Source organism: Lepus europaeus, chromosome 13, assembly GCF_033115175.1.
Source record: "Lepus europaeus isolate LE1 chromosome 13, mLepTim1.pri, whole genome shotgun sequence".
NCBI classification, from domain to species: Eukaryota; Metazoa; Chordata; class Mammalia; order Lagomorpha; family Leporidae; genus Lepus; species Lepus europaeus.
The window spans coordinates 21,227,450-21,254,375 of record NC_084839.1 but is presented as its reverse complement, the minus strand read 5'-3'; the positions used below and the strand labels follow the sequence as shown (position 1 = coordinate 21,254,375).

Sequence of the window (26,926 nt, the reverse complement as noted above, 5' to 3'; positions counted from 1 at the left end):
TCCCAGTGTCCCTGTGGGAGACCTGGATTGGGTTCCAGGCTCCAGGCGTCAGCCCTCAGCAGGCCCTGGCTGTTAAGGGGATCTAGGGAGTGAATCAGCAGATGGAAACTCTTGTCTGTGTCTCTGATTTTCAAGTAAATAAGCATAATTATCAAACTGTACATATATGCAGTTTACTGTATATCAATCATTACCCTAATAAAGCTTAGAAAACAAATTACAAGCAGTGCTTCAAGAGAAACTTTAGTGTTGTTAAATTAGAAAAAGCACATTCACCAATGGCCTATGAATCCACTTTAAGAAACCAGAAAATGAGCAAAGTAAAAGTCAGCAGAGGTGAAATGAAATAGTGCAAGTCACTTTGCAGCCAAGTGTACAAGAGCCTCACAAAGGCCATCCTCTGATACCTCCATAAAGGAAAGCGTCTGCGGCTCCAGCCATTCTTTGGAGCTCTTGATCTTGGGAAGCGTGCTAGGAACCAGATCACCGCTGTATACATTGTCCATTGTGGTCACACAAACCACGAAGCCCCTAGAAAAACTAGAAATTCGCCTATTTAGTAACGACAATTCACAACCCCCGGCGGCTGCTTGCAACTTTCTGGCTACGAAAGCACAGCCCGAGCTGCTCAGGGAAGGCAGCGAGGGGGCTCTCGGGCCGAGCGAACCTGTCGTCCAGCTCCCACCGCCCAAGGCCTGAGACAGACGCTGTCCTGAAGGCCTGGGTCCTCTGCGGAGCCCCAAGGCCCTGCGCCCCGGCCCCCGCTCGCACCAGCCCCCGGGACGCCTGCGGCCGCGCCAAGGCTCCCCAGCTCCCCTCCCGCGGCCCGTGAAGCCCTCGGCTCTCCAGCACCACGGGGGAAGCCAGCCCACGACCCAACTCGAGCCCGTGGCTTCGGAACGCGCCGAGGTTGGCGTCCTGCGTCTCCCGGACGACAACGGGTCCGCGCGCGCGCGGGGCGGCTCCGGCTCCGGCTCCGGACGGCCCTCGGCGCGCCTGCTCGCGGTGTCCTCTCGCGGTTTGCCAAAGGGGCTGCGGTCCCAGCCAGAGCCGCCGCGGCCGTTGACGGGCAGGTCGGCGGTCAGCGCCCGGCGCCTCGGCCAGGCGGCGTGAGCTCCCTCAGGGCCGGGGTCCGTGACAGGCGACGCTTCAGCCACATCGGCCCCCCCACCCAGCCTCCCGTATCCCCAAACCCGCCCGACCCAAGCCCCAGGAGGGGAAGCGGCGCCGGGAGACAGTGTGGCGGCGGGCCGAGTGCCTGGAAGGTGTCTAGGCCGCGGGGCCCATGGGCGCCGAGGGCGGTGCACGGCTCGTGCCCGGCACTCCTCACTTAGAGCCTCTCCAGCCTGGGAGGCTGTGGGCGTGGGGGTTGGTTTGTACGATCCCAGCTGAGCCTCTCGCAAGCCATTGACACAGCGCTGAAACTAAGACGCTGTGAGCCTTCCAAACTCAACCTGATAACCGGCTCTGCGCGGATGCCCCACGATGCCCACTTCCCCTTGGAGCCCTGGTGGACACCACTGGATGCCTGCCCTCCGGTTCGCTCTCCGTCTTTCCTGAGCACACGTGCGACTCTGAAGTGTCTCGGGGTCTTCCGTATTCACCTGTCTTGTCTTTCCCCACAGTCGCCCGTGGGAGCCGAGGGGGCATGAGCCACCTGCAGACGCTGCTGTTAGACACCCTCCTGGGGACGAAGCACGTGGACTGTGCCGCACTCATCAAGATCCAGGAGCGGGCCCTGTGTGTGGCATCGCCGGGATTCAATGTAGGAGGGAAAAAAAAGCAAAACAAAACAAAAACAAAAACAAAAAACTCGAGAATAAGCCTTTTAAACAAACTTTAAAAACCCTAGTAGATATTTTAGGTGTCTGGGCCACATGGCCTGTGTCAGAACCTGCAGATGTATGTAATGGAAAAGCAGCGTGGACAATGAAAGAAGGGGTGTGTCAGGGTTCCAATCAAATGTTACTTTGCAGACCTGAAATTTTAATTCCGTGTCATTTACATGTGTCACAAGCTGTTGCTCTTTTGATCTGCCCACCACCACTTAAACGTGTGAAAGCCATTCTCAGCTTGCAGGCCATACAGAACAGGCAGTGCGCCAGATTCGGCTTCCTGCTGGCCGCTGGTCTAACCACTGAACTTCTACAGGTAATGCCAAGTGATGTCCGAACTCTTGTGAATGGATTCGCCAAAAACCCCTTGCAGGCCCGAAGAGAAGGGCTGTATTTCAAGGAAAAGGACTACAAATGTGTCCGGGCAGATGAAAATTCTCTTTATGCTAAGAATGTGAGTATTCAAGATTTGAAGACAGCTGGCCAAAAACCTTAGGAAAGGAATTTGTCACCAGTGCTCTTTTCCCCTCTGGATCCCCTATTAACAGTGGAAGCTCGGGGCCGGCACTGTGGCGCAGTGGGTTAAAGCCCTGGCCTGCAGTGCTGGCATCCCATATGGGCGCTGGTTCTAGTCCTGGCTGCTCCTATTCTGATCCAGCTCTCTGCTATGGCCTGGGAAAGCAGTAGAAGATGGCCCAAGGCCTTGGGCCCCTGCACCCGCGTGGGAGACCCGGAGGAGGCTCCTGGCTTTGGATTTCTCTCTCTCTCTCTCTCTCTCTGCCTCTCCTCTCTCTCTGTAACTCTGACTTTCAAATAAATAAAATAAATCTTTTTTAGAAAAACAAAACACAGTGGAAGCTTATGACTGCCTCAGGGCGGTGTCTGAGAGACCACAGCCTCCTGTCGGGAAGGCACGTGCGAACGTACTCTCTGAGAGTCTAGTTTGGAGAAATGCTCATTCCACAATCTATCACCTGAACCTTGCCTGAACTGTCTCTTTCTGCTACCAGCCATCTTCATTTTCTTCAGCCTCCTCCATTAAAAAAAGAGAAAAATGCGTATCTCAATCCTGTGCTTAAAGCTTGCCTGGGCTTTCTGCTTCCTAGAAGGAATTAAGGGGATGAAATTCACATTCATTGGATGCCCATATTATGGGTTAGGCACACTTCATGGTATAAATTAAATAGCTGCGTTTTACAGATGAGGAAGAGATAGGTTTAGTTTACCATAAATTGGGATTTTTTCCCCAAAATACACATGCTGTTATAATAGTCTGAAACTTTTTGAAGAGGACAACTTAAGTAATGGAAAAGAACAGAGAATCCAAAAAACAGATATTTGAATAGGTATGGAAGTCGGGACATGGTGAAAACTGGTTCTGTAATTGGGACCAAGAGCAAGGAAATCTGTTTTGTTCTTTACCCAGGGGAACACCGGTGTGATTGTTGTGAAGACTCATCTGTATCTTCTGGTGGCGACTTACACCGAGAGCATGTATCCTAGTGTGTGTGTGGAAGCCACAGAGAAGCTGGGTGAGTTTGTCTCCAGGGCCTGTGATTGAGAACCAGCCCAGACCACCAGGGCTGTTCCATCGCAAATACTTTCTTTCCTGGCTGGCGCCATGATAAAGCCTCCCCTCCCATCCCTCAATTTCTCTTAGGACCCAAACTTGGGCAGTCTTGGGTCAAACAGTTTATTCCTACATCGATCAGCTATATCAGAGGTGCAGGGTGGCCAGGGCAGGGTGGGAGCAGGGTGACAGCATGGGTGTAGCTGCAGGATGCCCACCCTAGTAAAGGGGCCTCTTACAGAAACGGCGGCTGCTGTCAGCCAGGCAGTCCCCTCGCTGGGATGTGATGCATTCCCTTTCCATGTCTGTCTATTTCTGAACAAAAATCTAATAGAGAACTAACTGGGAAACATATCTGTGAGGGCTAAGCTTAGTAAGTGATAAAACTGATTGTGTTTAGATTTTTTTTAACCTGAATTGAAATTTTTTGGAAAAAAATGTTGGAGATGCTTAAACACTCTTTTGAGGCAGTAGATACCTCTAGTAAGGAAAGCAACTCTTCATGAATACATTGAACAAATGCTCAGTGGTGCACTACCGTGTGCCTTGTGCTTTCCCAGGTAAGTAGGGAATCAGAGCTAGTTAAGCTGTAGCCTCTGCCTGCCATGCCTCTCCACGTGTTATCTGCCTGAACCATTCTCCTTTCTGTCCTTTCCTCCTCCCAGCTAGCTGGAAAATTCCTAATCATCAATGACCCAAGTCAAGCCTTGGGCTTCTCTCCTCTGAGTTATGTATTCTTTTTTTTTTTTTTTTTTTTTTTTTTTTTACAGGCAGAGTGGATAGTGAGAGAGACAGAGAGAAAGGTCTTCCTTTTTGCTGTTGGTTCACCCTCCAATGGCCGCCACAGCTGGCGCGCTGCGGCCAGCGCACCGCGCTGATCCGATGGCAGGAGCCAGGTGCTTCTCCTGGTCTCCCATGGGGTGCAGGGCCCAAGCACTTGGGCCATCCTCCACTGCATTCCCTGGCCACAGCAGAGAGCTGGCCTGGAAGAGGGGCAACCGGGACAGAATCCGGCACCCCGACCGGGACTAGAACCCGGTGTGCTGGCGCCGCTAGGTGGAGGATTAGCCTGTTGAGCCACGGCGCCGGCCTGAGCTATGTATTCTATGCATAACTCTGTTATTATCCCCTGACAGTTCTTTCTTTATCTAGATATGAATGCCTGGAGAGCAAGAATTTTGTCTTAATCATTCTCCTGTCTCCATCACTGTACCTCAACATATCAGGATTTTCCCAGTTGTAATAAATAGTTTGTTGTAAATCCTGCTACACGACAGACAGTGAAGTATTTGGGGAGCAATACCAGGACTGAGCCTGAGTAAAACACCGTTTAGGAGACACCAAACAGCACAGGTGAACTCTAATCCAAGAGGGACAAGCAGGTACGACCACAAAGGACCCTCTCTGGGCTGGCGTCAGGATTGTAGGGAGGTACAATCTCAGTAGAGACAGTGGGAGCAGAAGGCAGAACAGAGGTGTATAGATCTAGGCTGCTTATCTGATTAGAATCCAGAAATGGGCTGGAGTTGCAGCACAGTGGGTGAAGCCACAGCTTGCAACTCCTGCATCCCATACCAGAGTGCTGGTTTGAGTCATCAGCTCCCTGCTAATAGGGCTGGGAAGACAGCAGGTGATGCCCCAAGTACTTGGGCCCTTACTGCCCATGTGGAGACCCGAATGGAGTTCCTGCAGCCTGGCTGCAGCCTGGTCCAGCTCTGGCTGTTGTGGCCATTTAGGGAGTGAACCAGCAAATGGAAGATCTCTTTTTCTCTGTTCCTCTCTGTGTATCTTTCTGCCTTCCATATAACTAACTAACTAAATAAATCTCATTTTTAGATATCCAGAAAATGAAGTGAGGAGGATGGGCAGTTAGGCTGTCAAGAAGCTATGCTCTATCTTTCCAGCTAGGACCCACAGCTAGTTCCCCAGAGAAACCAAGGCAGTTGTCTGACCTCTGCAATGTGAAGGTTGACATTCTTGCTTAAGGCCACAGAAGACTCCAAGGCATGGTGTTGGTTGGAAGGACACAGCTGACATCATCCAATAAGAACCCACTGCTCTGGAAATGCGCAGGCTCTCCGGAAAGTGGTTGGATGCCCATGGGGAAAGGCAAGGCTGATACCCCCTCAGGAGCCGATAGTCTCGTTTCTTCTGCTTCCTTCACTCCTTTTCCTTTAATTACATTTTTCTCTACTAAAAATGATACATGGAGGCCAGCAGTGTGACATAGTGGCCTAAACCCCTGCTTCTAACACCAGCTTCCCATATTGGAGTGCCAGCCAGAGTCCGAGCTTGTCTACTGATCCAGCTCCCTGCCAATATGCCTGGGGAGGCCGCTGAAGATGGCCTGAGTACTTGGACTGCTGCCACCCGTGTGGGACACGAGGATGGAATTCCTGGCTCCTGGCTTTGGCTGGGCCCAAACCTGGCTGTTGTGGCCAAAGAGTGAACCATCAGATGGATGATTGATACCTCTCTCTCTCTCTCTCTCTCTCTCTCTCTCTCTCTCTCTCTTGTCTTCCTCTCCTCTTGTGCTCTACCTTTCAAATAAATAATAAATAAATATTTTAAAAATTATAGAGGATCACTATAGGAAATTTGGGAAAGAATTATGACTAGCAATTTTTTATTATGAAAGATTGTTGGAACATGGCTATTTATTAAAATCTCTTTTTTATGTTAAAGATTTTGGTTTTTTTATTTGAGAGGTAGACTTCTAGACCGAGAGAGGGAGAGACAGAGAGAAAGGTCTTCCATCTACTGGTTCACTCCCCACATGGCCACAAGAGCTAGAGCTGAGTCAATCTAAAGCTAGGAGCCAGCAGCTTCCAGGTCTCCCACATGGGTACATGGGCCCAAACACTTGGTCCATCTTCTACTGCTTTCCCATACCATAGCAGAGAGCTGGATTGGAAGAGGAGCAGCCAGGACATGAACTTGCACCCATACAGGATGCCAAGCAGAAGCTTAACCTACTATAACACAGCGCTAGCCCCTTATTAAAAGAAAACTTTTTTTTTTTTATTGCCAAGCAGAGTTAGACAGTGAGAGAGAGATAGAGAGAGAAAGGTCTTCCTTCCGTTGGTTCACTCCACTAATGGCCGCCACAGCCGGCCCTGCGCCGATCCGAAGCCAGGAGCCAGGTGCTTCCTCCTGGTCTCCCATGCGGGTGCAGGGACCCAAGGACTGGGGCCATCCTCCACTGCCTTCCCGGGCCACAGCAGAGAGCTGGACTGGAAGAGGAACAACCAGGACAGAATCCAACGCCCCAACCAGGACTAGAACCCAGGGTGGCCGGCGCTGCAGGAGGAGGATTAGCCAAGTGAGCCACGGCGCCAGCCAAAAGAAAACTTTTCAACAGAAATTAGGTAAAGGATGTTATGCCCTTTGTCTGACACAAATTAATCATGTTTGTTTTTGAAAGGTCAAGAGACAGACATAAGGAGACAGCTTCTGTCTGCTAGTTCACCCCCTTACTGCCTACAATGGCTTGGACTAGACCCCCTTACTGCCTACAATGGCTTGGACTAGGCCAGATCAAAGCTGGGAGCTGGGAACTCAATCCAGGTGTCTGATGTTGGTAGCACAGACCCAACCACTTGAGCCATCACTTGCTGCCTCCCAGGGTCTCCATCAACAGGAAGCTGGAATCAGAGCACAATCAGGACCTGAACCCAGACTCTACAATGTGGGGTATGATGTTCCAAGCAGAATATTAACCACCAGGCCAAATGCACACCCAGATTTGTTTTTAAAACAAATATATTAGGGGCTGGCATGGTGATGCAGCAGCTTAAGCCACTGTCTGTAATGCCAGCATCCATATGGGCACTGGTTTAGTCCTGGCTACTCTACTTCTGATCCAGCTCCCTGCTAATGTGCCTAGGAAACCAGCAGAAAATGACTCAAGAGCTTGGGTCCCAGCCCTCACATGGGAGACCTGGAAGAAGCTCCTGGCTCCTGACTTTGGCTCCGCCCAGCTGTAGCCATTGCAGCCATTTGGGGAATGAACCAGAGGATAGAAGATCTCTTCCCTCTTTCTCTGTAATGCTGCCTTTCAAATAAAATCTTAAAAATATATTTTTTATTAGTGAATCACATGAATTTGTAAAACATTGACATCCTCAGGCCAGCAATGTGGCATAGCGAGTAAAGCCGCCACTTGTGACATTGCCATCCCTTATGGGTTCCGGTTGAGTCCCAGCTGCACCACTTCCCATCCAGCTCCCTGCTAATACGCCTGGGAAAAGCAGTGGAAGATGACCCAAATGCTTGGGCCCCTGCACCTATGTGGAAGACCTAGATGAAGCTTCCGGTTCCTGGCTTCAGCGTGGCCCAGCCCCAGTGATTGCAGCCATCTGGAAAGTGAACCAACAGATAGAAGACCTCTCTCTCTCTCCCTCTCTTTCTCTCTCTCTCCCTCTCCCTCTCCCTCTCTTACTGTATCTCTTTCAAATAAATAAATCTTTTTAAAAATTTGGCAGTCTTAATTCCAGTTCCTCAGTTTTGAAAGAGATAAACTTAAGCATTTTTTGTGACTTATTTTTGGCATTATTATTGAATTATTGGGGAAGTATAATTTTTCCTTAAATTTCTTATGACCTGTCTATAAGGTTGCCAGATAGACTTAACTCCCTTGGAAGCCAGCCGAGTTTCCTGGTTCCTTCATTTAAGGGTCACCTTACTCTGTGCCTGAATCCATGTGATAAAGACCTGGCCCCTGTGTTTTGATAGACATAGATTTGAATAGAGACAGTTTTCGTGGTTTGGCTATTTTGTTTATTCTCATGAAAACGTCATCTGAGACTTTACTGACAGATCTATAACACAGCGATGGGAAAATGTGAGTCATTCTGAAGAATTTCTCTTGCAGTTCGCTTTTCAGGAGTTGTCTTCTTTGGTTACTTAATATCTCTGTTCTCCTACCATTTTCTATCTGTCATGAATGCAATAGAGGAAGGCAAGTCAAGTAATATCCAGCAGTCAATTTTAGAAAAAGAATTTTTGACAAGTGAGGTGTTTTTATTACTAATAGCTTGTTAAAAGATGAAGTGCCAGAATGTTTTAAATCTAGGTCATAAAATGCACATAGGAGATGAGGGTAGCATGTTGTTTTGTTTTCCTGAGCCTTGTCCTACCCTGTGCCCTTCGCCCAACCATATGCATCCTTCTTCTTCTCTTTGCATGGAGAACCAATTCCTACCCCAGGACAGCACAAACACCCCCTGTTGTGGCATTTAGTCCTGAGAAGTATAATTGATGTTGGTGTCTGGCAGGGGCTATATTTTAGCTATCCAGCCATCCTTGTAAATCCTGTACCCAACACGATGCCTAGCACATGGTAGCCACCCAACGATGTTTGGAGAATCATAAGTGAATGGATGGATAATTTACTGCTCAGAAATAATCAGCAGAGCTGGTGCTGTGGTGCAGTGAGTTAAAACCCTGCATCACCGGCATCCCATATGGGTGCCTGTTCGAGTTCCAGCTGCTCCACTTCTGATCCAGTCCCTGCTAATGTGCCTGCAATGGAGGCCCATGTCCTTGGGCCCTGCACCCATGTGGGAGACAGGGTCAGGGGGTGAGAATCTCCTGGCTCCTGGCTTCAGATAAGCTCAGCTCCAGCTATTGCAGCCATTTGGAGAGTGAAACAGCAAATGGAAGATCTGTTTCTCCCTCTCTCTGTCTCTACCTCTCTCTGTAACTCTGTCTTCCAAACAAATAAATAAATCTTTTTAAAAAATAATAATAACCATACTGTGTTTCCTTTCAGGAGAATATCTAAGAAAAAAAGGAAATTAAGTCGTGAGAGGACTATGAAAGACAACTTTCTTATTTTAGAAGCAAACTATAGATCATAAAGAAGAAATTATGCTGTGTTTGTGGTTGAAAAACACTAAGCTGAAGATACTAAAGAATGATAATCCATTAAGGGAATAATGCAAGAGGCCATCTTCTTTCATTGGAAGTACTTGATCAACTTGTTCTTTTAAGTGTTAGTCGTTGGCGTGGAACCTGAAAGCGCTGATGGTTTTAAAGGGCATGTCCTGGAGACTCCCCCCCAGGAGGCTCTTGTCTTCCTAGATATGCCAGGGATGCAAGTTCCTAACCATGCTTTATCCAGGCCGTAACGGGGTTATGTCGCAGGAAGCAACCTTAGAAAGAAGTCATGTCCCCCTTCCTGACAGAGAGCACATTAGCTAACTGCTTGCTGTAAGAGGTGTGACGTCCCCAAGCTCAATATTCCTCTACGCTGCATGTGTGACAGCCATCTGGTCCACTTCACCCCTGTGGGTCCATATCACCCCTGGAGGGGTAAGGGAACCAATGCAAAGTCCACCAGCAGTGGCCACTCGTCAGGTGTTTGATGGCCATTCCACACTCCGTTTGTAGGCTTCTGGTATCGGTGAGCATTGGAAAGGCCTTTTAGAAAACAAACCCCACGTCTCTCTCTGTGCTAGTCTGCACTACTTGGTAAGGCAGCATGACCCCTGAACTCCACCTTTACCGGAAAGTATTCCTCCATGGGTCACCTCCTAGGCGATGATCAGGACAAAAGTGACAAGTTACAGAGTTTATTTCAAAAACTAGAGATTGGACCCTGAGTGTTGCTGGGCATGATGCATCTTTCCCCCAGCAGCAGCCTCAGGCCAGCCTGGTTGTCACACCCTGCACATGTGCCTGGGGAGGGAACACCGTAGACCACTGCTCGGAAAGACCCAGGGAATCCAAGCTCAACTCTGGTCAGCCAGGTTGGATTCACACAGTTCTGTATCATAGGGATGAAGGGCACTTAGAGCGTGCTGCTCTCCAGGTCCCTCCACTGTGCACTACACAGGCCAGGGGAATATAATGGGTCTCTAAGATTTGTAAAAATATCCCTGTCCCATATGACCTTTCCAGACAAAATGTCTGGGTGCAAAAGAGCATGATTAGAGATAAAGCATCCTCGTGGCTACTGGGATGGAACATCATTCCTTTTCTAGGCTTGGGTGCCAAGGACCACAGACAATTTCCTTTGTGGTCAAATTTACCACTAGTCCATTCTATCTGTTAAGTTGCTTGATACTATATGAATGAGGGATAAAAATAAAGGTAAACATTGGCTTATCTGGAAGCTATTGGGTAACAAAGGTAAGGAGTAGCCTACATGACCCCAGAGAGGGTCACAATCTAGTAGGGGAGGCAAGCTCGGCAATGAGTCACATGACCTGTGATACAGGCTTTTACAGATACGAAGTGACTGCAGAGCGCAGAGCCGGGAGCCTAGGGCTGTGCCTTCAGGAGCCCTAAGATGCCCTGTGAAGTGGATGTAGGAGAATGAGTGAGTATGAGAGAGTAAGCTTGAAGGAACACACGTGTAAAGGCACAGTCATGACCAGTTGTGCAGCAAGAATGGTGAGACGGTCCATCTGGCTGGAAAGCAGTACGTGTGGAGGGACGAATAGTGAAACGGCAGACAAGGCCAAGATAGGGCTGCTTTCCTCGGGGTCACCCAAAGGTCATCCAACGGTACTGTGGTATAGCAGCAACTATTGGATTCTGGTTACAAAAATAATAAACACTGATCTTAAAACCTTAGGAAAATAAGTCCCCCATAGTTCTGTGCTAGAGCGCCCCAAACCTGTGCCTGCTCATCCAGGGATCTGATGCATGGGTGCAGGAAGAAAGCAGGCATGTATTTGCCAAACACCAAGCAAGGAGCTAGGCAGCTTTCTCTTCATTTCTGGGCTCTTGGAGGGGATCGTGTCATTGAAGCTGAGATTGAGGTGGGTGTTCAGCCCAGCCCGTGCACAGGTCTCTGGTCGGTCTGCAGGGCCTGCGGCCCTCCTCTGGCCACAGAGGAGTGTGACTTCATGTTCTTTGGGAAATTTTTAAAGTGGCAAACTGAGTTTTAGTTAGTTAGGTCGTTGTTGCTTTTTGCTCAGGGCCTAGGGTTCTGGGAAAAAACCTTCAAGAGAAGACAAAATGTCAAAATGCAGTCCACAGGCCGGCGCCGTGGCTCAACAGGCTAATCCTCCGCCTTGCGGCGCCGGCACACCGGGTTCTAGTCCCGGTCGGGGCACCGATCCTGTCCCGGTTGCCCCTCTTCCAGGCCAGCTCTCTGCTGTGGCCAGGGAGTGCAGTGGAGGATAGCCCAAGTGTTTGGGCTCTGCACCCCATGGGAGACCAGGATAAGCACCTGGCTCCTGCCATCGGAACAGCGCGGTGCGCCGGCCGCAGCGCGCTACCGCGGCGGCCATTGGAGGGTGAACCAACGGCAAAAGGAAGACCTTTCTCTCTGTCTCTCTCTCTCTCACTGTCCACTCTGCCTGTCAAAAATAAAAAATAATAATAATAATTTAAAAAAAAAATGCAGTCCACAGAGGAGGTAAATGACCACAGAGGAGGCCTGTCATCGGGGAGCCCGTGGGGCCAGCTGACCTAATGCACCACTCCCTCGGATTAGTGAGCTCATTTTAGTAAGAGGCTGACTCGCAAAGAAACTTCAAGTAAAGAGAGGGAGACAGAGAGGAAGACAGAGTCTGTGGAAGACTGGTGCCTGATAGTAGCAGGTATCTGCACCGTAGTCTCCACACAGGGGCTTGGCTTCAATCTCACAGTAAATGGGAACTGCTGGTGATTCAGTTATCCCAGCTTGTCTTGAGGCACAGAGCATGTAACTTTTGCCCCCACTTAGATCCGCAGTGCATATAGTTGACATCCACTATGTTCATTCAGCATAATGTTAAATACCTTGAATATCATTGAAACTGCTTTGGAAAATCATTGAATATCATGTAGTTTAAATACAGTACCATTCTTTGTTATTTAGGTTATTTCTGTTTTTTTTACTTCTTAATACTGTGTTTTACAACTTTTACACAATTCTTTGTCTATTTTTAAATATTTGTTTATTTATTTGAAAGGCAAAGTGACAGATCTTGCATGTGCTGGTTCACTCCCCAAATGGCTGCAACAGCCAGGGCTGAGCCAGGCCAAAGCCTGTTTTCCCAAGCACATTAGCAGGGAGCTGGACTGGAAGTAGAGCAGCTGGAGGAGCTGGCAGCATTGCAGGTGACAGTTCACTGCACCACAGTGCCAGCCCCTCTTAAGTCTGGAAGTGGAATTTCAAGATGAGAGTCTGAGCAACTTCAGAGCTCTTTGGAGTTTGTGTTTTGTTTCTCACAGGGAAAAACTTTTACATCATGATTTATAACTGGCAGTTTGGTTTGAGGATCGAAGGAATTGAATATGATTCAACATGAATTTAGCAGTGTCCTATCTCATGGGTTGGGTCTGTGGCAGTCTTTCTGAGCACCCCAGTGGGTAGGAATGAGAGGAAATACTGTATGGTCAGTTGAACTAGCTGAGTCAGACTGGAGAGGCAGATCACTTAATTTCAGAGAGTGTTAAGGCATGGTGACATTGGACAGTCACACCTGAGCAATATCGAGATGTACAACATATAAATATTTATGAGGTGGGCAAGACAAGCCAGGGAGCACTTAAGGACTTCTGGCCTCAGCTCCAAAAGAGGTTAGGCATGCCGAGGCCCAAAACTACACTGAAATCAGAGCTATCACTACTTCCAGCTAAATTTACTCTGTATCATCAAAAGTGGCTGGACTGGAGTGGAGGCTTGCAGAGCTCTGAAGCCTGCAGGACTTGAACATTTGCACAGAAGGATAAGTGCATGGAGAGATGTGGAACCACTGACGATGGAAGTTGGTTAGCTAGGGAAGCTCAGATAAGGAGTCACTGGAGTAGATGGTCAGATGCCCATTGCAAGTAGGAGGAACTTTGAGAAAATTTCAGTAATCTAGTGTTTCCATCAGTAGTGCTCTGACACCAGCCAAGTGTCCTGCAATTCAATTTTTAAAAATTTTCTCTTTTTATTTGAGAAGCAGAGAGAGGAAGTTCCCCTCAACTGTTTACTGCCCAGATGCCCACAATAACAGAGCTGGGACCAAAGCCTAGAACTCAATCCAGGTTTCCCACTTGGTCTGGGAGGCAGGGACCCAATTACTTGAACCATTCCTGCTGCCTCCAGGGTCTGCATTAGGAGTGGAGCTGAGACTCAAACCCATACACTCCAGTATGGGACCTCGGCATCTTAACCAATAGGCTAAACTCCCTTCCTCTACAATTCCGTTTTGACACTAACTCCCTGACATCACAGGTTAAGCAGCCCAGTTTCCACAAGGCTGGTCCCACTTCAGATGTCAGTTACAAGTCCTAGGTCCTTGGACTACTGCACTTCTGATTTGGCTGTCAATTTTGAAAGCAAAGATTCTCATAACAGGTTGGTTTGTTTTTTTAAGGTTTATTTGTTTGAAAGGCAGAGCAACAGAGGGAAATAGAGAGGCCTTCCATCTGCTGGCTCACTCTTCAAATAGCTACAACAGCCAGGCCTGGGCCAGGCCAAAGCCAGGAGCCAGGAACTTCATCCTGGTCTCCAACATGAGTGGCAGGAGTCCAGGTACTTGGGTCATCTCCTACTTTCCCAAGCACATCAGCAGGAACCTAGATCTGAAGCTGAGCAGCCAGGCCTCAAACTGGCACTCCAGTATAGGCCACTCGTGTAACCAAATGGTGGCTTAACTCACCAGCCCCAACAGGAAGGTTTGATAATTTAGTAGAAAGACTACCAGACTTCAAGAAAGTGATAAATTCATAGCTATGATTACAGTTTTATTATAAAGGATACAATTCAGGAACGGCCGAATGGAAGAAATGCACAGGGGAAGGCATGGAAGGCGGGGTTGAGGACAGGGGGCGGAGCCTCCATAACCTCCGAAGACATAACCCTCCCAGCTCCTTGGTGAGTCCACCGAACTGAAGCTCTCCAAACCTTGGCATTCCTGGGTGGTTCTATAGGGTTTCATTATGAAGGTGTAACTGATCCAACCTGTGACTGCATGACGGAACTCAGTCTCCACTCTCCCCTCCCTAGAGGTCAGGTGGTGAGGCTGAGACAACTCTTTTAAGAAAATCCCTAATATAGAAGGCCGCGCCGTGGCTTAACAGGCTAATCCTCTGCCTTGCGGCGCCAGCACACCGGGTTCTAGTCCCGGTTGGGGCGCCGGATTCTGTCCCGGTTGCCCCTCTTCCAGGCCAGCTCTCTGCTATGGCCCGGGAGTGCAGTGGAGGATGGCCCAAGTGCTTGGGCCCTGCACCCGCATGGGAGACCAGGAGAAGCACCTGGCTCCTGGCTTTGGATCAGCGAGATGCGCCGGCCGCAGCAGCCATTGGAGGGTGAACCAACGGCAAAAAGGAAGACCTTTCTCTCTGTCTCTCTGTCTTACTATCCACTCTGCCTGTCAAAAAAAAAAAAAAAAAAAATCTCTAATATAGAAACAAGATATCCCCAGGACCCAGCCTCTTGTCTGTCTCCTTTAGCCCAAGAGGTTATTGTCCTTTAGGATTAACTACTTATCAAAAGGAATTCACTGAATTGAGAGAATGGTATAACTGGCCCGACAAAGTTCTAATCACTCAAGAAGTCATTTGCATCTCCAACAGATAAAACTTTGATGGCCAGTATTATCCAGGGGGCTTTTGTTTATTCCAGATCCAGGCAGTGAAGTTCCAGGTCTGGGGCAGAACATGAACACCTGCATGTAACTCCTCGGACCATTTGAGACCCTCCATCATAAAGCTCCCAGAAGAGCACAGCATAACCGACCAAAGGAAGGGCAGGAGCATCTCTGCCCAACCAGGAAGCTGGACATGAGCTGATCACACACCTCTCAGCCCTGGTTCATTAGAACCTTCCCATTAGCCCCTCAGGAAGCCCGGGAGTGAAGCCATAGCTACCATGCTCCTTGCTCTGCCCTTGGCAAACAATCGCATACCCCGATGTCAGTGATGGGTTGAGAAGACTAGGATTCTATAGCAATTCCTCCAACTAGTTTAGAGTTGTTTTGCAACAAGGCTGAACATTTCAACTCTCTAATCACAGCATTGGGTTTCTCTGGTGACCCCCACCCCCATCCTGAAGCTGCGAACCCTTCCACAAAGTCAAGTCATTAGCATGGATAAAAAAAATACTACTGTCACTCGAGAAGTCTCATAAATTTTAGGAACCCTGAACCAGGGACAAAATAAATGTTTTTACTATGCCACATCTGGTTTGGGTGGCAAGATTGTACCCGGTGTAGAGGTGGATATATTTTGCTATCTTAGCCAAATGAGCTACTGAACATTAGCTCATCTCAGTCATCTCAGCTTGTCCTGAATCCACTTCCCATATAGAGCTACCCAGACATTTTGCAGTTTGGTCCTCATGACCATGATTTATCCTTGTAACTCCACACAGTGGCACCTGGATTTCCTTACTCAGTTTTCTGGACTGTATATCCATTCTCCATGTGCTGATAAGCAGCAGCAATGTCCCTGGACTGAGGTGATTTGTCTACAGTACTAAAGGTGAGGCGGGCACTGGCTGAAGCAGTTGGTAAATCACTTGGGACACCTGAATCCCATATCAGAGTGCCTGGTTCTGGTCCTGGCTCTGCTTCCAATCCAGCTTCCTGCTAATGTGCACCCTCGGAGGAATGGATGGTGGTTCAACTTCTTGGGTTCTTCTACCTGTGTGGGTGACAGGAGTTGAATTTCTGGCTCCTGGCTTTGGCCCTGGGCTTCCCTGGCTGTTGCAGACATTTGTAGAGTGAACCAGCAGATGGGAGATAGCTCTTCTTCTCTCTCTGATTTACAAATAAAATGAAAATAAATTGTAAAACAATAAATAGTGTATTGCAGGCATGAAGAAGCCCCCAGGAGCTGACCAGCCAACCTTTCCTACACACAGGGCTCTAGTGCACTCACGGAGGTCTCTTGGGAGCCTTGTTAATGGACAACCTCAAGGCAAGTACGAAATGGGAGCCTCCTAGGTAGGACGTCTCAGTGGCTTCCTATTATTCTCATTACTGAGTTCCAATTGGATTCAGCTACTCAGAGGGACCCACAAAGCCCTTTGGTAGTAGCTGCATAATACGGGGGTACATCAAAAGGTACAAAAATGGAAGAAAAAATACATTTTGGGGGGATGCAAAAAAACTTTGAAATCCATGCACAAAATTTTTTCAATACACATTTTATATGAACTATCTGAAGACCCCTCAAACTTCTGGAGGTACACAGGCAGCAGTTGTCTACTGGAACAAGTCTCCTGTGTGTTTTCATACAGCTCACAGTGAGCTTAGAAGGGGCACACAGGCATGCACGGCTTTAAAGGGTTCATTTTTTCCCATATTGCAACTTCCAGTGTACTTTCCTGAAACTGATCTGCTGACTTAGTAGTCCCCGTGATGTAGGGGTCCTACAGTTCCACTTTTCTACTGCCCCTCCCTCACCTCCCCTCCCTTCCCCTCCCCTCCCCCATTTTGCAAAAGAAGGGCAGAAGCTCCTCTAGCCCCAATGGTGCTTGGCTTGCAGGGTGCCAAAGACAAGGAAATTTTTGAATATTTTTAAATGTAATGAACTCTTCCATCCTCTATTATTTAAAATTACATCATATGTGAAGGAGAGGCCAGTGAAAGTAAAGAAAAAAGAGCATCAGTGAAAACCTTCATATTCTAACTTGTCTAGGGAGAGAGGCTCCGTGCCTTATCCATCCACATTAAAGTTCAGAAGCAAGATGATTGTCACAGGCACGCAGTAACACGACTCCTTCAGCTGAAAAATGAGCAGCCTTTCCTGATAGAAAGTAATGAGGTTTGGCTGATTAACAATGAGGACTGGCTTTGCCAATAAGAATGTCACAGATACAGTTCATAAAGGAGCTAGGCCTGCAGCTCCAAGATGTCAATGAAAATATATTTGAAGCCTGTGACAAGATAAAAGGAATTTATTTTTAAAAATGGTCTTAGCAGAAATGTATTAACGTTTTTAACCTTCTGAATCTTTCCTGAGGATATCAATTTAAACAAGGTGCCTCTAACTGAAATAAAAAAGCAGATAAAATTAATAATCATTTGATAAGTCTTCAAAAAATCTGTTGGTTTAATCCCAGAAACTGAGAACCTGACTGACACTTATGATCGGGAAACAAAAGTTTTACAGACTGGGTGGTCTCTGAGTCCATACTTTCAATAAAATTGAAACAAGACCTAATTAAATTGTCACCAGACAGACTGTGGGAAATAATTTTTGATGATAGGTTATTATGTGTTTTTTTTTTTTCCTCATGTAACTCAGAGGCATTCAAAGAATTGACTGACATTCTGATAATTCCTGTAATGAAATTTCTTTCTTTCCCATCTAATGTATGCAAGGGTTTTTCAGAGCTTGTCTAGGAAGAAATTTAATGTCAGACCCAGCCCCATTTCAGTGATAAGTCATATTCATCCATAGATATAAAAAGTACTTGGGGGGGGGGCAGGCATTTGGCCTAGTACTTCAGGTGTCAGGTTACCCACGGCCCATGTCACTGCCAGGGTTCAATACCAGCTGCACTCCTGACCCGCCTCCTACTGATGCAGACCCTGGGAGCAGTAGTGAGGGCTCAAGTAGTTGGGTTCCTACCACCCACACGGAAGACCTGGACTGACTTCCCAGCTGCTGACTTCAGCCCCGACTAGAGGCTGATGAGGGCTTTGTGTAGTAAACCAGCAAATAGGAGCTCACTGTCTCTCTCTGCCTCATACATACATAAATAAATATTGTAAAAATACATATCAACTTGCTCTGAAAGCAGAATTCTAGTTGATAACATTTAAGAGGCCTGATGTAAGAGTTTAAAATGCAATATTTGTGATCAGAAGTAATTATATTTTGCAGCTATTTGAGATGGAATTTTACTGTGGCATAGCGGGTAAAGCCACCGTCTGCAGTGCCGGCATCCCATATGGGCACCGGTTCAAGTCCCGGCTGCTCCTCTTCCAATCCAGCTCTCTGCTGCGGCCTGTGAAAGCAGTAGAAGAAGGCCCAAGTGCTTGGGCCCCTGCACCCATGTGGGAGACCTGGAAGAAGCTCCTGGCTCCTGGCTTCAGATCAGCATAGTTCTGGCTGTTGTGGCTAATTGGGGAGTGAAGCAGCATATGGAAGACTTCTCTTCCTCTCTCTCTCTCTCTCTGCCTCTCCTTCTCTCTATGTAACTCTGACTTTCAAATAAATAAATAAATCTTAAAAAAAGAGAGGGATGAAATTTTACAATATCAGCTTAAAAATGTGAGAGAACACATAGTTTTTAAAAATATTATTTGTCTAAGAATTTAAAAATGTAAGACAACCACCTTTTTATATTTCTTTAAATTTTTTTTGCAGATTTATTTATTTTATTTGAAAGTCAGAGTTACACAGAGAGAGAAGGAGAGGCAGAGAAAGAGAGAGAGGTCGGTCTTCCATCCGTTGGTTCACTCCCCAATTGGCCGCAACAGCCAGAGCTGCACTGACCCGAAGCCAGGAGCTTCTTCGGGAGACCACCACCTTAAACAGGAAGAAATGCCCTGGGCCCTGAGCCACCGTGGATTCATGTCCAGAAAGACAGCAGAGGCAGGTCGCCAGAGAGGTGGCCCTAAGAGACAGGAGTAGACAAAGGGTCCTCAAGGTCCCCACTGCTGGGCTTTGAATCCCCAGTCTCGGGGTTGCCCGTGGAGGGAGGGTGAAGACCCCAGAGAAAATCCTGCAGGCACAGAAACCACCATGGTCCACTGCTCCAGTTCCAGCTCCTCTAGGACCAAGGGTCAATGCTTACACTGTTCCAGACCGTGAGTCACCACTGAGCTGCTGGACTTGGACCCAGAGAAGCTGCTGTCTCAAGGTGACTCAGCAGAACTTCGCAGCACCCTCTGTTGGGGCTGGGAGCTCACTGGACAAAGTGAGCCAGGAGCCAGGAGCCAGGAGCCAGGAGCTTCCTCCAGGTCTCCCACGTGGGTGCAGGGGCCCAAGGACTTGGGCCAACCTCTACTGCTTTCCCAGGCCATAGCAGAGAGCTGGATCAGGAAGTGGAGCAGCCGGGACACCAACTGGTGCCCATATGAGATGCCAACACTGCAGGTGGCAGCTTTACCCACCATAGCACCAGCCCCATCCAGTTTCAAGTGAGAAAAGACCACCGCCATCTCCCCCCACCCCCCTACCCCCTGCCATGGCCCACCTACTTGTGGAAGCCAAGTTCAGAGCAGAAGAGGCAGGGCTGAGGAAGTTGCCTCTCCAGCCCCACCTTTCAGGGTTTCAGACCTCAGCAAGCTGACTCCACACGCTGACCACCACTGCGAGAGTGGCTGGGGAGGATGCCTAGGTGGCTGTCACTGGGGTGACTGCTTTTTAAAAAAAGAAAAAATATTTATTTTAAAGGCAGAGTGACAGAGGGAAGGAGAGACACAGAAAGAGATACAGAGATAAATGAGAGAGAGAGAGAGAATCTTCTACCCGCTGGTTCACTCCCCTAATGGCCACAATGGCTGGGGCTGGGAAGCCAGGTGCCAGGAACTCCATACCAGTCTCTCACATGGGGTACAGGAGCCCAGGCACTTGGGCCATCTTCCACTGCTTTCCCAGGTACATTAGCCGGGAGCTGGATTGGAAGTGGAGCAGCCAGGACTCAAACCAGTGCTCTGATAAGGGATGCTGGCATTGCAGATGGCAGCTTGGCCCTCTGTGCCACAGTAGCAGCCCCAAGTGACTGCTTTAAGTGACCATCTCTGTACAGGTCCATGGGGTATCTGTTTTTAGAACGATGGTGACTTGGATATTATCTGATGTACCCCCATCCTAGAAAACCATCGTAGGCTCTAAGCCAGCAACTCCCCTCTGCCTCCTGCAACAAGGAGGACTGGCATTTGGCCTCAGACCCACTTATCTATGCATCCGATTCTTCAGAGACAAGGTCAGTGTGCCTTACACCCAGGAACCGGCAGGATCTGGGGACTCCAGGCATCTGGACACGTGGCTGCCGGGCTGCTGAAAATCAGAGACTCAGCCATGGCTCTGCTGCCTGGTGGGGACCAGTGTCACAATATGTCACTGTTCCAGAGAGCTCCTTATGTCCATCCCATGATGATCCTGGACTGCACTGGGAGATCTAAGCAGTCTGAGTGTAGAAGGCTGATGGGCTCTGCATGGCTCCTGGGGGAGCAGAAGTCAATGGACGATTGCTTTCCAAGCCGCTGTGCAGGTGAGGAAGTCTGCAGGCCGGTCTGCTGAGGCCCAGGCACAAGAAGGAAGGTGACAGACAGGAGCAGAGCTGAACAGACGCTGGGCACTGCGCCTGCATTGACTGACCACCGGATCCCCTCTTGCCTTGGTTTCTAGGATTCCTGACTCTTACTCGGCCCTGACTTGCTTTCCTTCCCTGCAGCAGAATGTAATTGTTCTGACCCCTCCCTCCCTCCCTCCATCCGCTTTGCCATTGGATTCTAACTTACTCCTCCCCTCTGCCAGGTCCTGGATTCAGAGGGGGTCGCAGGCTTTCCCAGACCGGAGGAGGGGAGGTCTCCTGACCGCCAGGGACTCCAGGGCCCTAGGGGATGTAGCTTAGGTGATGACCTTCCCTCCTGCGTGGTTGGTCTGACCTCCTTGGGCCAGGGCGAGGACTGGGGCCCTCCGCACACGCCTGCCCGCGCCTTGCATTTCAAACGCGGAAGGGGCCAAGGACGCCAGCGAGGGCTGGGGATTGGCTCGCCCAGCCCCACCCCTCGGCGGCCGGGAGTCCGAGCGTCCACGCGGGGCTCCGGTTCTCGCCGCACCGCCTGCAGCCGCGGAGAGGCCCCGGGCCAGGCGCGGGTGAGTGACCCTCCCCGCTCCCCGGGGGCCGGGTCGGGTTGGGCTCCCCAACTCAGACGGCGGGGAGCCCGCCACACGCTCCTCGGCGCTTCGCCGCCACCCCGTTCACGGCGCCCGGACCCGCGTCCGCCGCGGGCCGCGTCTCCCGGCGGCGGGGACCTCGGAGGCCGGAGCGGGACCGAGACTAGACCCGCTCGGGAGACAGGGGTCGGGGGTCGGGGGTCGGGGTCGGGCCGGCCTGCAGGGGCGCCCTCCTCACTCCCTCTGTGTCCCCAGCGACATGTTGGCCGTGCACTTTGACCAGCCTGGCGGCGCAGAAAACCTCTACCTGAAGGAAGTGGAGAAGCCGAGCCCGGGCGACGGGGAAGTCCTGCTGAAGGTGGCGGCCAGCGCCCTGAACCGGGCCGACATTCTCCAGGTACCCGGGGGTCCGCGGAATCCTTAGCACGGTGGGACTCCGGGACCTCAGCCGGAGTTTGCTTCCACTACCCGACTGGGGCGCTCCCGGCCACACCCATCACCAGGATGCTGGTGAAGCCGATTGCCCCCCCCACACACACCTTTGCACAAAACAAAATCAGGGAGCATTTGCACAGCGGAAACGACCCTGGGTTAGTCCGCAGCCTGCTCAGGGCTCCAGAGAAGGGGAAGGGTGTGTGTGAGGCATTTGCGGGGTTACTCCACAGACAACCCCGAGGTTCATCGTTTGCATCTAGGGATGGAGGACCTGGAGTCAGAGTGGGGAGGCAGTGAGCCCAAGGCCTCCGCGCACGGGAGCGATCTGAGGAGCTGTAATACAAGTCGTCTCTCCAGGGCTCCACAGTTTGCTCTTTGCACTCTGGGGGTCTCGGGCTGGCAGGGCAGTGCCCTGGAGAACTCCCTTCTGTCTATTGCACTGGTTGGGGATCATTCGGCAGTGTGCATCAGGGGTGGGTGCTTGGCCAAGTTAGTTAGGACGCCCACATCCCACGTCGGAGCACCCGGGGTCAGCTTTCACTTCAGCTCCTGACTTCAGCTTCCTCCCGATGCAGACCCCGGGAGTCTAGAGTAATGATCCATGGGGTGGAGTCCCTGCCACCCGTGTGGGAGACCTGGATGGAGTGCCCAGTCCAGGCTCCAGCCCGACCCAGCATTTGAGGAGTGAACCAGCACATGGGAGTTCTCTCTCCCTTTTCCTGACTTACAAAACCTGACTTCACCCTGAATGTTCTGTGTGAGCAAAAGAGGGGACTTGGGAAGAGGAGCCAGGGATGGTGACAGAGATTTCTGATCATGCGCATCCCTTTCTCTGCAGAGGCAGGGTGGCTACCCCCCACCCCCAGGAGCCAGCAGCATTTTGGGACTCGAGGCATCTGGACATGTGGCAGAGCTGGGGCCTGGCTGCCGGGGGAATTGGAAGATTGGCGACTCGGCTATGGCTCTGCTGTCTGGAGGGGGCCAGGCTCAGTATGTCACTGTCCCGGAAGAGTTCCTCATGCCCATCCCAGAAGGACTGACCTTGCTCCAGGCTGCAGCCATTCCTGAGGCCTGGCTCACGGCCTTCCAGCTGTTACACCTCGTGGGTGAGGAGGTTCCCCCACGCTCACCCCGCACAGTGTGGCTCAAGCCCTCCGTGAGTAAGCCGCCTCACACCCCAGCAGTCCTCCAGGCCCACGGCCCCTAGCACCTGCCCTGCTGTACCACCAGTAGCATCAGGTCCGCGAGCCGCGTTAGAATGATTTGATGTTGAGGCTTAGAATTGTGGTTTAGCAGATAGAAGGCCCGTGTACATCTTACGCTGTGGGCCCATCAGCTGTCTCAGCTTCTCAGAATCCTGTTGAGCTTCTGTCCGAGGAGGCCCCGGTACAATGGAAGCGGCCAGTCAACTCGCTTACTCCTCCGCGATTCCTCCTAGGCCAGCTGGGGGCTTACAGGAGGGAGCTGAGGAAGGCTTGGCCGCTGCCTTTAGAGAGATTGGTGTATGTAGAAAGATGCCCAGAGCAACAGGGTGAGAGCCGCTGTCCCACTCAGGATGGCTGTTGGCACCTGTGAAAGAGGCTAGGGTCTCTGTGGCAGCAGGGAAGGCCAGGCCATCTTAGCTCCATGCAAAGCCAATGGAGAACCACTTTGCATTCTGAAGAAGTAACACAATGAAAGACCCATTTTAGGGCCGGCGCCGTGGCTCAACAAGCTAATCCTCCGCCTTGCGGCGCCAGCACACAGGGTTCTAGTCCCGGTTGGGGCGCCGGATTCTATCCCAGTTGCCCCTCTTCCAGGCCAGCTCTCTGCTGTGGCCCGGAAAGGCAGTGGAGATGGCCCAAGTGCTTGGGCCCTGCACCCACATGGGAGACCAGGAGAAGCACCTGGCTCCTGGCTTTGGATCAGCGCGATGCGCCGGCCACAGCAGCCATTGGAGGGTGAACCAATGGCAAAAGGAAGACCTTTCTCTCTGTCTCTTTCTCACTATACACTCTGCCTGTCCAGATATATATATATATATATATATTTCTTTAAAAAAAAAAAAAAGAAAGACCCATTTTAGGAAGTGGGGCCTGGTGCCTGTGTGGTGCCTGGGTCGGTGGGAGCTGCTGGGCACGTTTCAGACTGAAGAAGGGCTGGCTTCAGGCGGTGACAGTGGGTTATTCCTACTTATTCGGGTGTAGGTCAGAGATGTGCATTGTGGTGTTACTTCCCAGATCATGGGTGTGGCTGCTAATAACCGTATTTCGAAAGGGTGTCATGCATCTTCTCCAGAGGTAATAAGACAACAAAGAACTGTCGAAGAAAGCAGGCAATGGGCATTTGGCCCAAGGGCCAGATGATCTTGGCGGAATGTACCTGTGTGGGGCTGTGTATCATATGGAAAGTGAAGAGAACAGCTCCTGTACTTTCCATCACAGGGAATGTTCAGGCTGGAGACACGGTGCTGATCCATGCAGGATCCAGTGGTGTGGGTACAGCTGCCATCCAACTTGCTCGGATGGCGGGGGCCATCCCTCTGGTCACAGCTGGCTCCCAGCAAAAGCTTCAGATGGCAGAAAAGCTTGGAGCAGCTGCCGGCTTCAATTACAAAGAGGAGGATTTTTCTGAAGCAGCCCTGAAATTCACCCAAGGTAAACCACAGCGCAGCAGGAATTGAAGAGATGAGTAAATAGTATCCCTACTCCCCACCCCCTACGTGCGTGCCCCAGTCACTAGTGCCCTGGCTCAGTCTTGCCTTGCTAAATGTACAACAGCTGCCCCTGCTATTTGACCCCAAGACACAGGAAGTCAACATTCAAGTCCAAGATAGTTACCATGTGCATGCCTGCAAGTGATGAAACATACATGCTTTAGAAACTGGATAATCATGCACAGTTGGCTTCGAATGATGTGGGCCCTCCATCTCCCAGTCAGCCACCTGGCAATGAGTTACAGGAAGCTTAGGGCAGAGACAAGATTGAAGCTGGCCCATAGGAGGGGTGGGGTGGTACCTCCCCAAATGGGTCAGTAGGAGTGCATGTGTCTATATTCCCAAGCCAAATCTGGGCTCTTTTCAGCTCAACCCTTTCCATTATTCATGAGGAAAAAAGGAGAGAGAGAGAGAGACAGAACCAAAATTCACAAGCCTATGACAGCTCATGGTAAAGCACTGGCCAGTGTTGACACTTCCTGCCTTTCATGTGAATAATCAGCCTGCCCATGGCCTGGAGTGGAGCTCCCCTGTTCTGTTCTCACTCATGCCTGGGGACCAGTGAGACTACCCTTGGGTAGGGGCAGGAGGCGAGGCCAGGACATGGTGCTGCCCCATCTCCCTCTTGCATGGTGAGGGATCTTAAAAGATGAACTGCACCACACGTCACGTCATTAGAGTTCACGATCTGAGCTCTGTGGCCCACATGTTTCTAGGAGCCGAGTTTCTAGTTCCGACCCATAGATTTACTCATTGCACCTGTATTTATTGTATCTGCAAATAGACTATGGAATCTTATTTTTGCACCAAAAATCTTTCCTCTGGAAGGTGCTGGAGTAAACCTTATTCTAGACTGCATAGGCGGCCCCTACTGGGAGAAGAATGTCCACTGCCTGGCTGTTGATGGGCGCTGGATTCTCTATGGCCTGATGGGAGGAGCCGACATCAATGGGCCACTGTTTTCAAAGCTACTTTCTAAACGAGGAAGTCTGATCGCTAGTCTGCTGAGGTCCAGGAACAAAAAGGTGAGTGATGGGGGAAAAGAAATCATGATGTCACTGTTAGCCAGAAGCCTGCTGCCTTTGTGTGAACCCAGAAGGAGCCTCTGAAGAAATCTGCCACCTTGTGGATAAACAGGCGACCTGATTTCAGAGAACAATCGCTGACAGAAGCCCCAGTGTCTTGGAAGTACCTCGCACACTCGTATCCTCTAAACTTCTAGCAGAAGGAAGCAAGCATTGGCCACATTAGGAAGTCTTCTGATAACTAAGATTCTGTTTTCAAAGGCAGACCTTTTCTCTGTGTGCTGAGAAAGCCTTGTAGGTAAGGAAGTAAGCCTCTACCTTCAACAGCTCACATGTTTCTGGAACCTCTGTGTGGCAGCCTAGCAGCCACCAGCTTGGGAAATGTTTCCCACCTTCGGGCTTCACACCTGCTGGGGGATCACGGACCTTAAGCATTCTTTTTGCACTGAGCCTATGTTGGGCTGTCTCTTGCAAGACACCTTTATTTAACAACAATCCTGAGGCTGTCAGAATCACTAACACAGTCAAGCATCGCCTAGTGAGGGGGCTGCCTTCTGAGAAATGTGTTAGGTCAGTCGTAAAAACCTCATACAGCATACTTACTAACTACATACAAACCAAGCGTACATACATACTAGCATACATACAAACTAAGGCAGCTCCAGTGTCTCCAGGCAATAGAATTGTGGGGGATCGACAGCATACATGCCGTCAGTTGCTAACCAAAGCATCTTCATGGGCACACGAGTTTTCCTCCAGGCTTTAGTTTTTAACTGGCACAGAACGGAGACTACACATTTAGGGGCGTGCCCCTACTTGTTGGGAAGTGAAGGGGTTAAGGATCCTGGCCCTGTCTGCTTTTCCAGACGTGTAGTTGCAGAAGAGCTAAGCGGGGTGGGTAGCAGCAGGATAGGGCCTCTCTCCAGGCTGATGGCCTCCTTTTCCTTTTCTTAGTACAAGCAGATGCTGGTGAGAGCTTTCACGGAGCAAGCTCTGCCCCACTTCTCCACGGAGGGCCCCCAGCGTCTACTGCCGGTTCTGGACAGAGTCTACCCCGCGACTGAAATCCAGGAGGCCCATAAGTACATGGAAGCTAACAAGAACGTGGGCAAAATCGTCCTGGAGCTGCCACACTGAGCAGGACGCGGCCACCCCGGGCCTTCCCAGAGCAAACTGAGAAAATTCGGTTTGCAGTTGAGACTGGATCCGAGGCCGGCGCCGTGGCTCTCTGGGTTAGTCCTCCGCCTGCGCCGCCGGCATCCCATATGGGCGCCGGGTTCTAGTCCCGGTTGCTCCTCTTCCAGTCCAGCTCTCTGCTGTGGCCAGGGAGTGCAGTGGAGGATGGCCCAAGTGCTTGGGCCCTGCACCCGCGTGGGAGACCAGGAGGAGCACCTGGCTCCTGGCTTCGGATCGGCGCAGCACCAACCTTAGTGGCCATTTGGGGGGTGAACCAACGGAAGGAAGACCTTTTTCTCTGTCTCTCTATCTGTCAAATAAAAAAAAGAGACTGATCCACGCCCATGTCCGCCTTGTCAACTGACCCATATAAAGCCGGCCTAAGGAAATAAAAGTAATGGACTTAGCAGCGTGGTCACTGGGGGCGGCTGGGGGCGCAGAGGCGGGGCCGAGGTGGGAG

General features: G+C 50.3%; 3 protein-coding genes across 6 annotated transcripts in view; 2 read left to right on the top strand and 1 right to left on the bottom strand.

Annotated features, from left to right (window-relative positions):
• The window catches only part of FAM228B (family with sequence similarity 228 member B), a 47,294-nt gene that overhangs the window by 20,105 nt on the left and 263 nt on the right, over positions 1–26,926 (bottom strand). The window contains exons 1-2 of one of the 3 annotated variants that reach the window (XM_062209038.1): positions 881–954; positions 408–540 (exon numbers count right to left, since the gene is read on the bottom strand). In XM_062209038.1, the coding sequence (XP_062065022.1) occupies positions 408–506 (99 nt within the window). In that variant the 5' untranslated portion in view covers positions 507–540; positions 881–954. Of the gene's footprint in view, positions 1–407; positions 609–880; positions 955–26,926 lie in introns of those variants that run through there. The other 2 variants (XM_062209039.1, XM_062209041.1) reach the window with 2 other exon arrangements.
• Positions 1,352–11,283, top strand: PFN4 (profilin family member 4). The gene is made up of 4 exons (XM_062209043.1): positions 1,352–1,765; positions 2,152–2,289; positions 3,262–3,367; positions 9,179–11,283. Exons 1-4 carry the CDS (start codon positions 1,649–1,651, stop codon positions 9,205–9,207), a joined length of 390 nt encoding a protein of 129 aa, XP_062065027.1. The 5' UTR covers positions 1,352–1,648; the 3' UTR covers positions 9,208–11,283.
• TP53I3 (tumor protein p53 inducible protein 3) lies at positions 20,780–26,773 on the top strand. 2 transcript variants are annotated; one of them, XM_062209036.1, is made up of 6 exons: positions 20,780–21,114; positions 21,391–21,532; positions 22,409–22,730; positions 23,994–24,206; positions 25,094–25,290; positions 26,245–26,773. In XM_062209036.1, the coding sequence occupies exons 2-6, from the start codon at positions 21,395–21,397 to the stop codon at positions 26,425–26,427; spliced, it is 1,053 nt and encodes a 350-aa protein (XP_062065020.1). In that variant the 5' UTR covers positions 20,780–21,114; positions 21,391–21,394; the 3' UTR covers positions 26,428–26,773. The 2 variants fall into 2 exon arrangements, with proteins under 2 accessions (XP_062065020.1, XP_062065021.1); XM_062209037.1 differs by having other exon boundaries at positions 20,783–21,114; positions 22,409–22,676.

What these genes read in the sequence shown, in the direction of transcription:
- PFN4 (XM_062209043.1), top strand. Translation starts at nt 1,649, where the DNA reads ATGAGCCACCTGCAGACGCTGCTGTTAGACACCCTCCTGGGGACGAAG. An exon ending in TGGCATCGCCGGGATTCAAT is followed by an intron (nt 1,766 to 2,151) that starts GTAGGAGGGAAA and finishes GAACTTCTACAG; the next exon opens with GTAATGCCAAGTGATGTCCG. An exon ending in ATTCTCTTTATGCTAAGAAT is followed by an intron (nt 2,290 to 3,261) that starts GTGAGTATTCAA and finishes TTCTTTACCCAG; the next exon opens with GGGAACACCGGTGTGATTGT.
- TP53I3 (XM_062209036.1), top strand. Translation starts at nt 21,395, where the DNA reads ATGTTGGCCGTGCACTTTGACCAGCCTGGCGGCGCAGAAAACCTCTAC. An exon ending in ACCGGGCCGACATTCTCCAG is followed by an intron (nt 21,533 to 22,408) that starts GTACCCGGGGGT and finishes CTTTCTCTGCAG; the next exon opens with AGGCAGGGTGGCTACCCCCC. An exon ending in TGAGGTCCAGGAACAAAAAG is followed by an intron (nt 25,291 to 26,244) that starts GTGAGTGATGGG and finishes TCCTTTTCTTAG; the next exon opens with TACAAGCAGATGCTGGTGAG.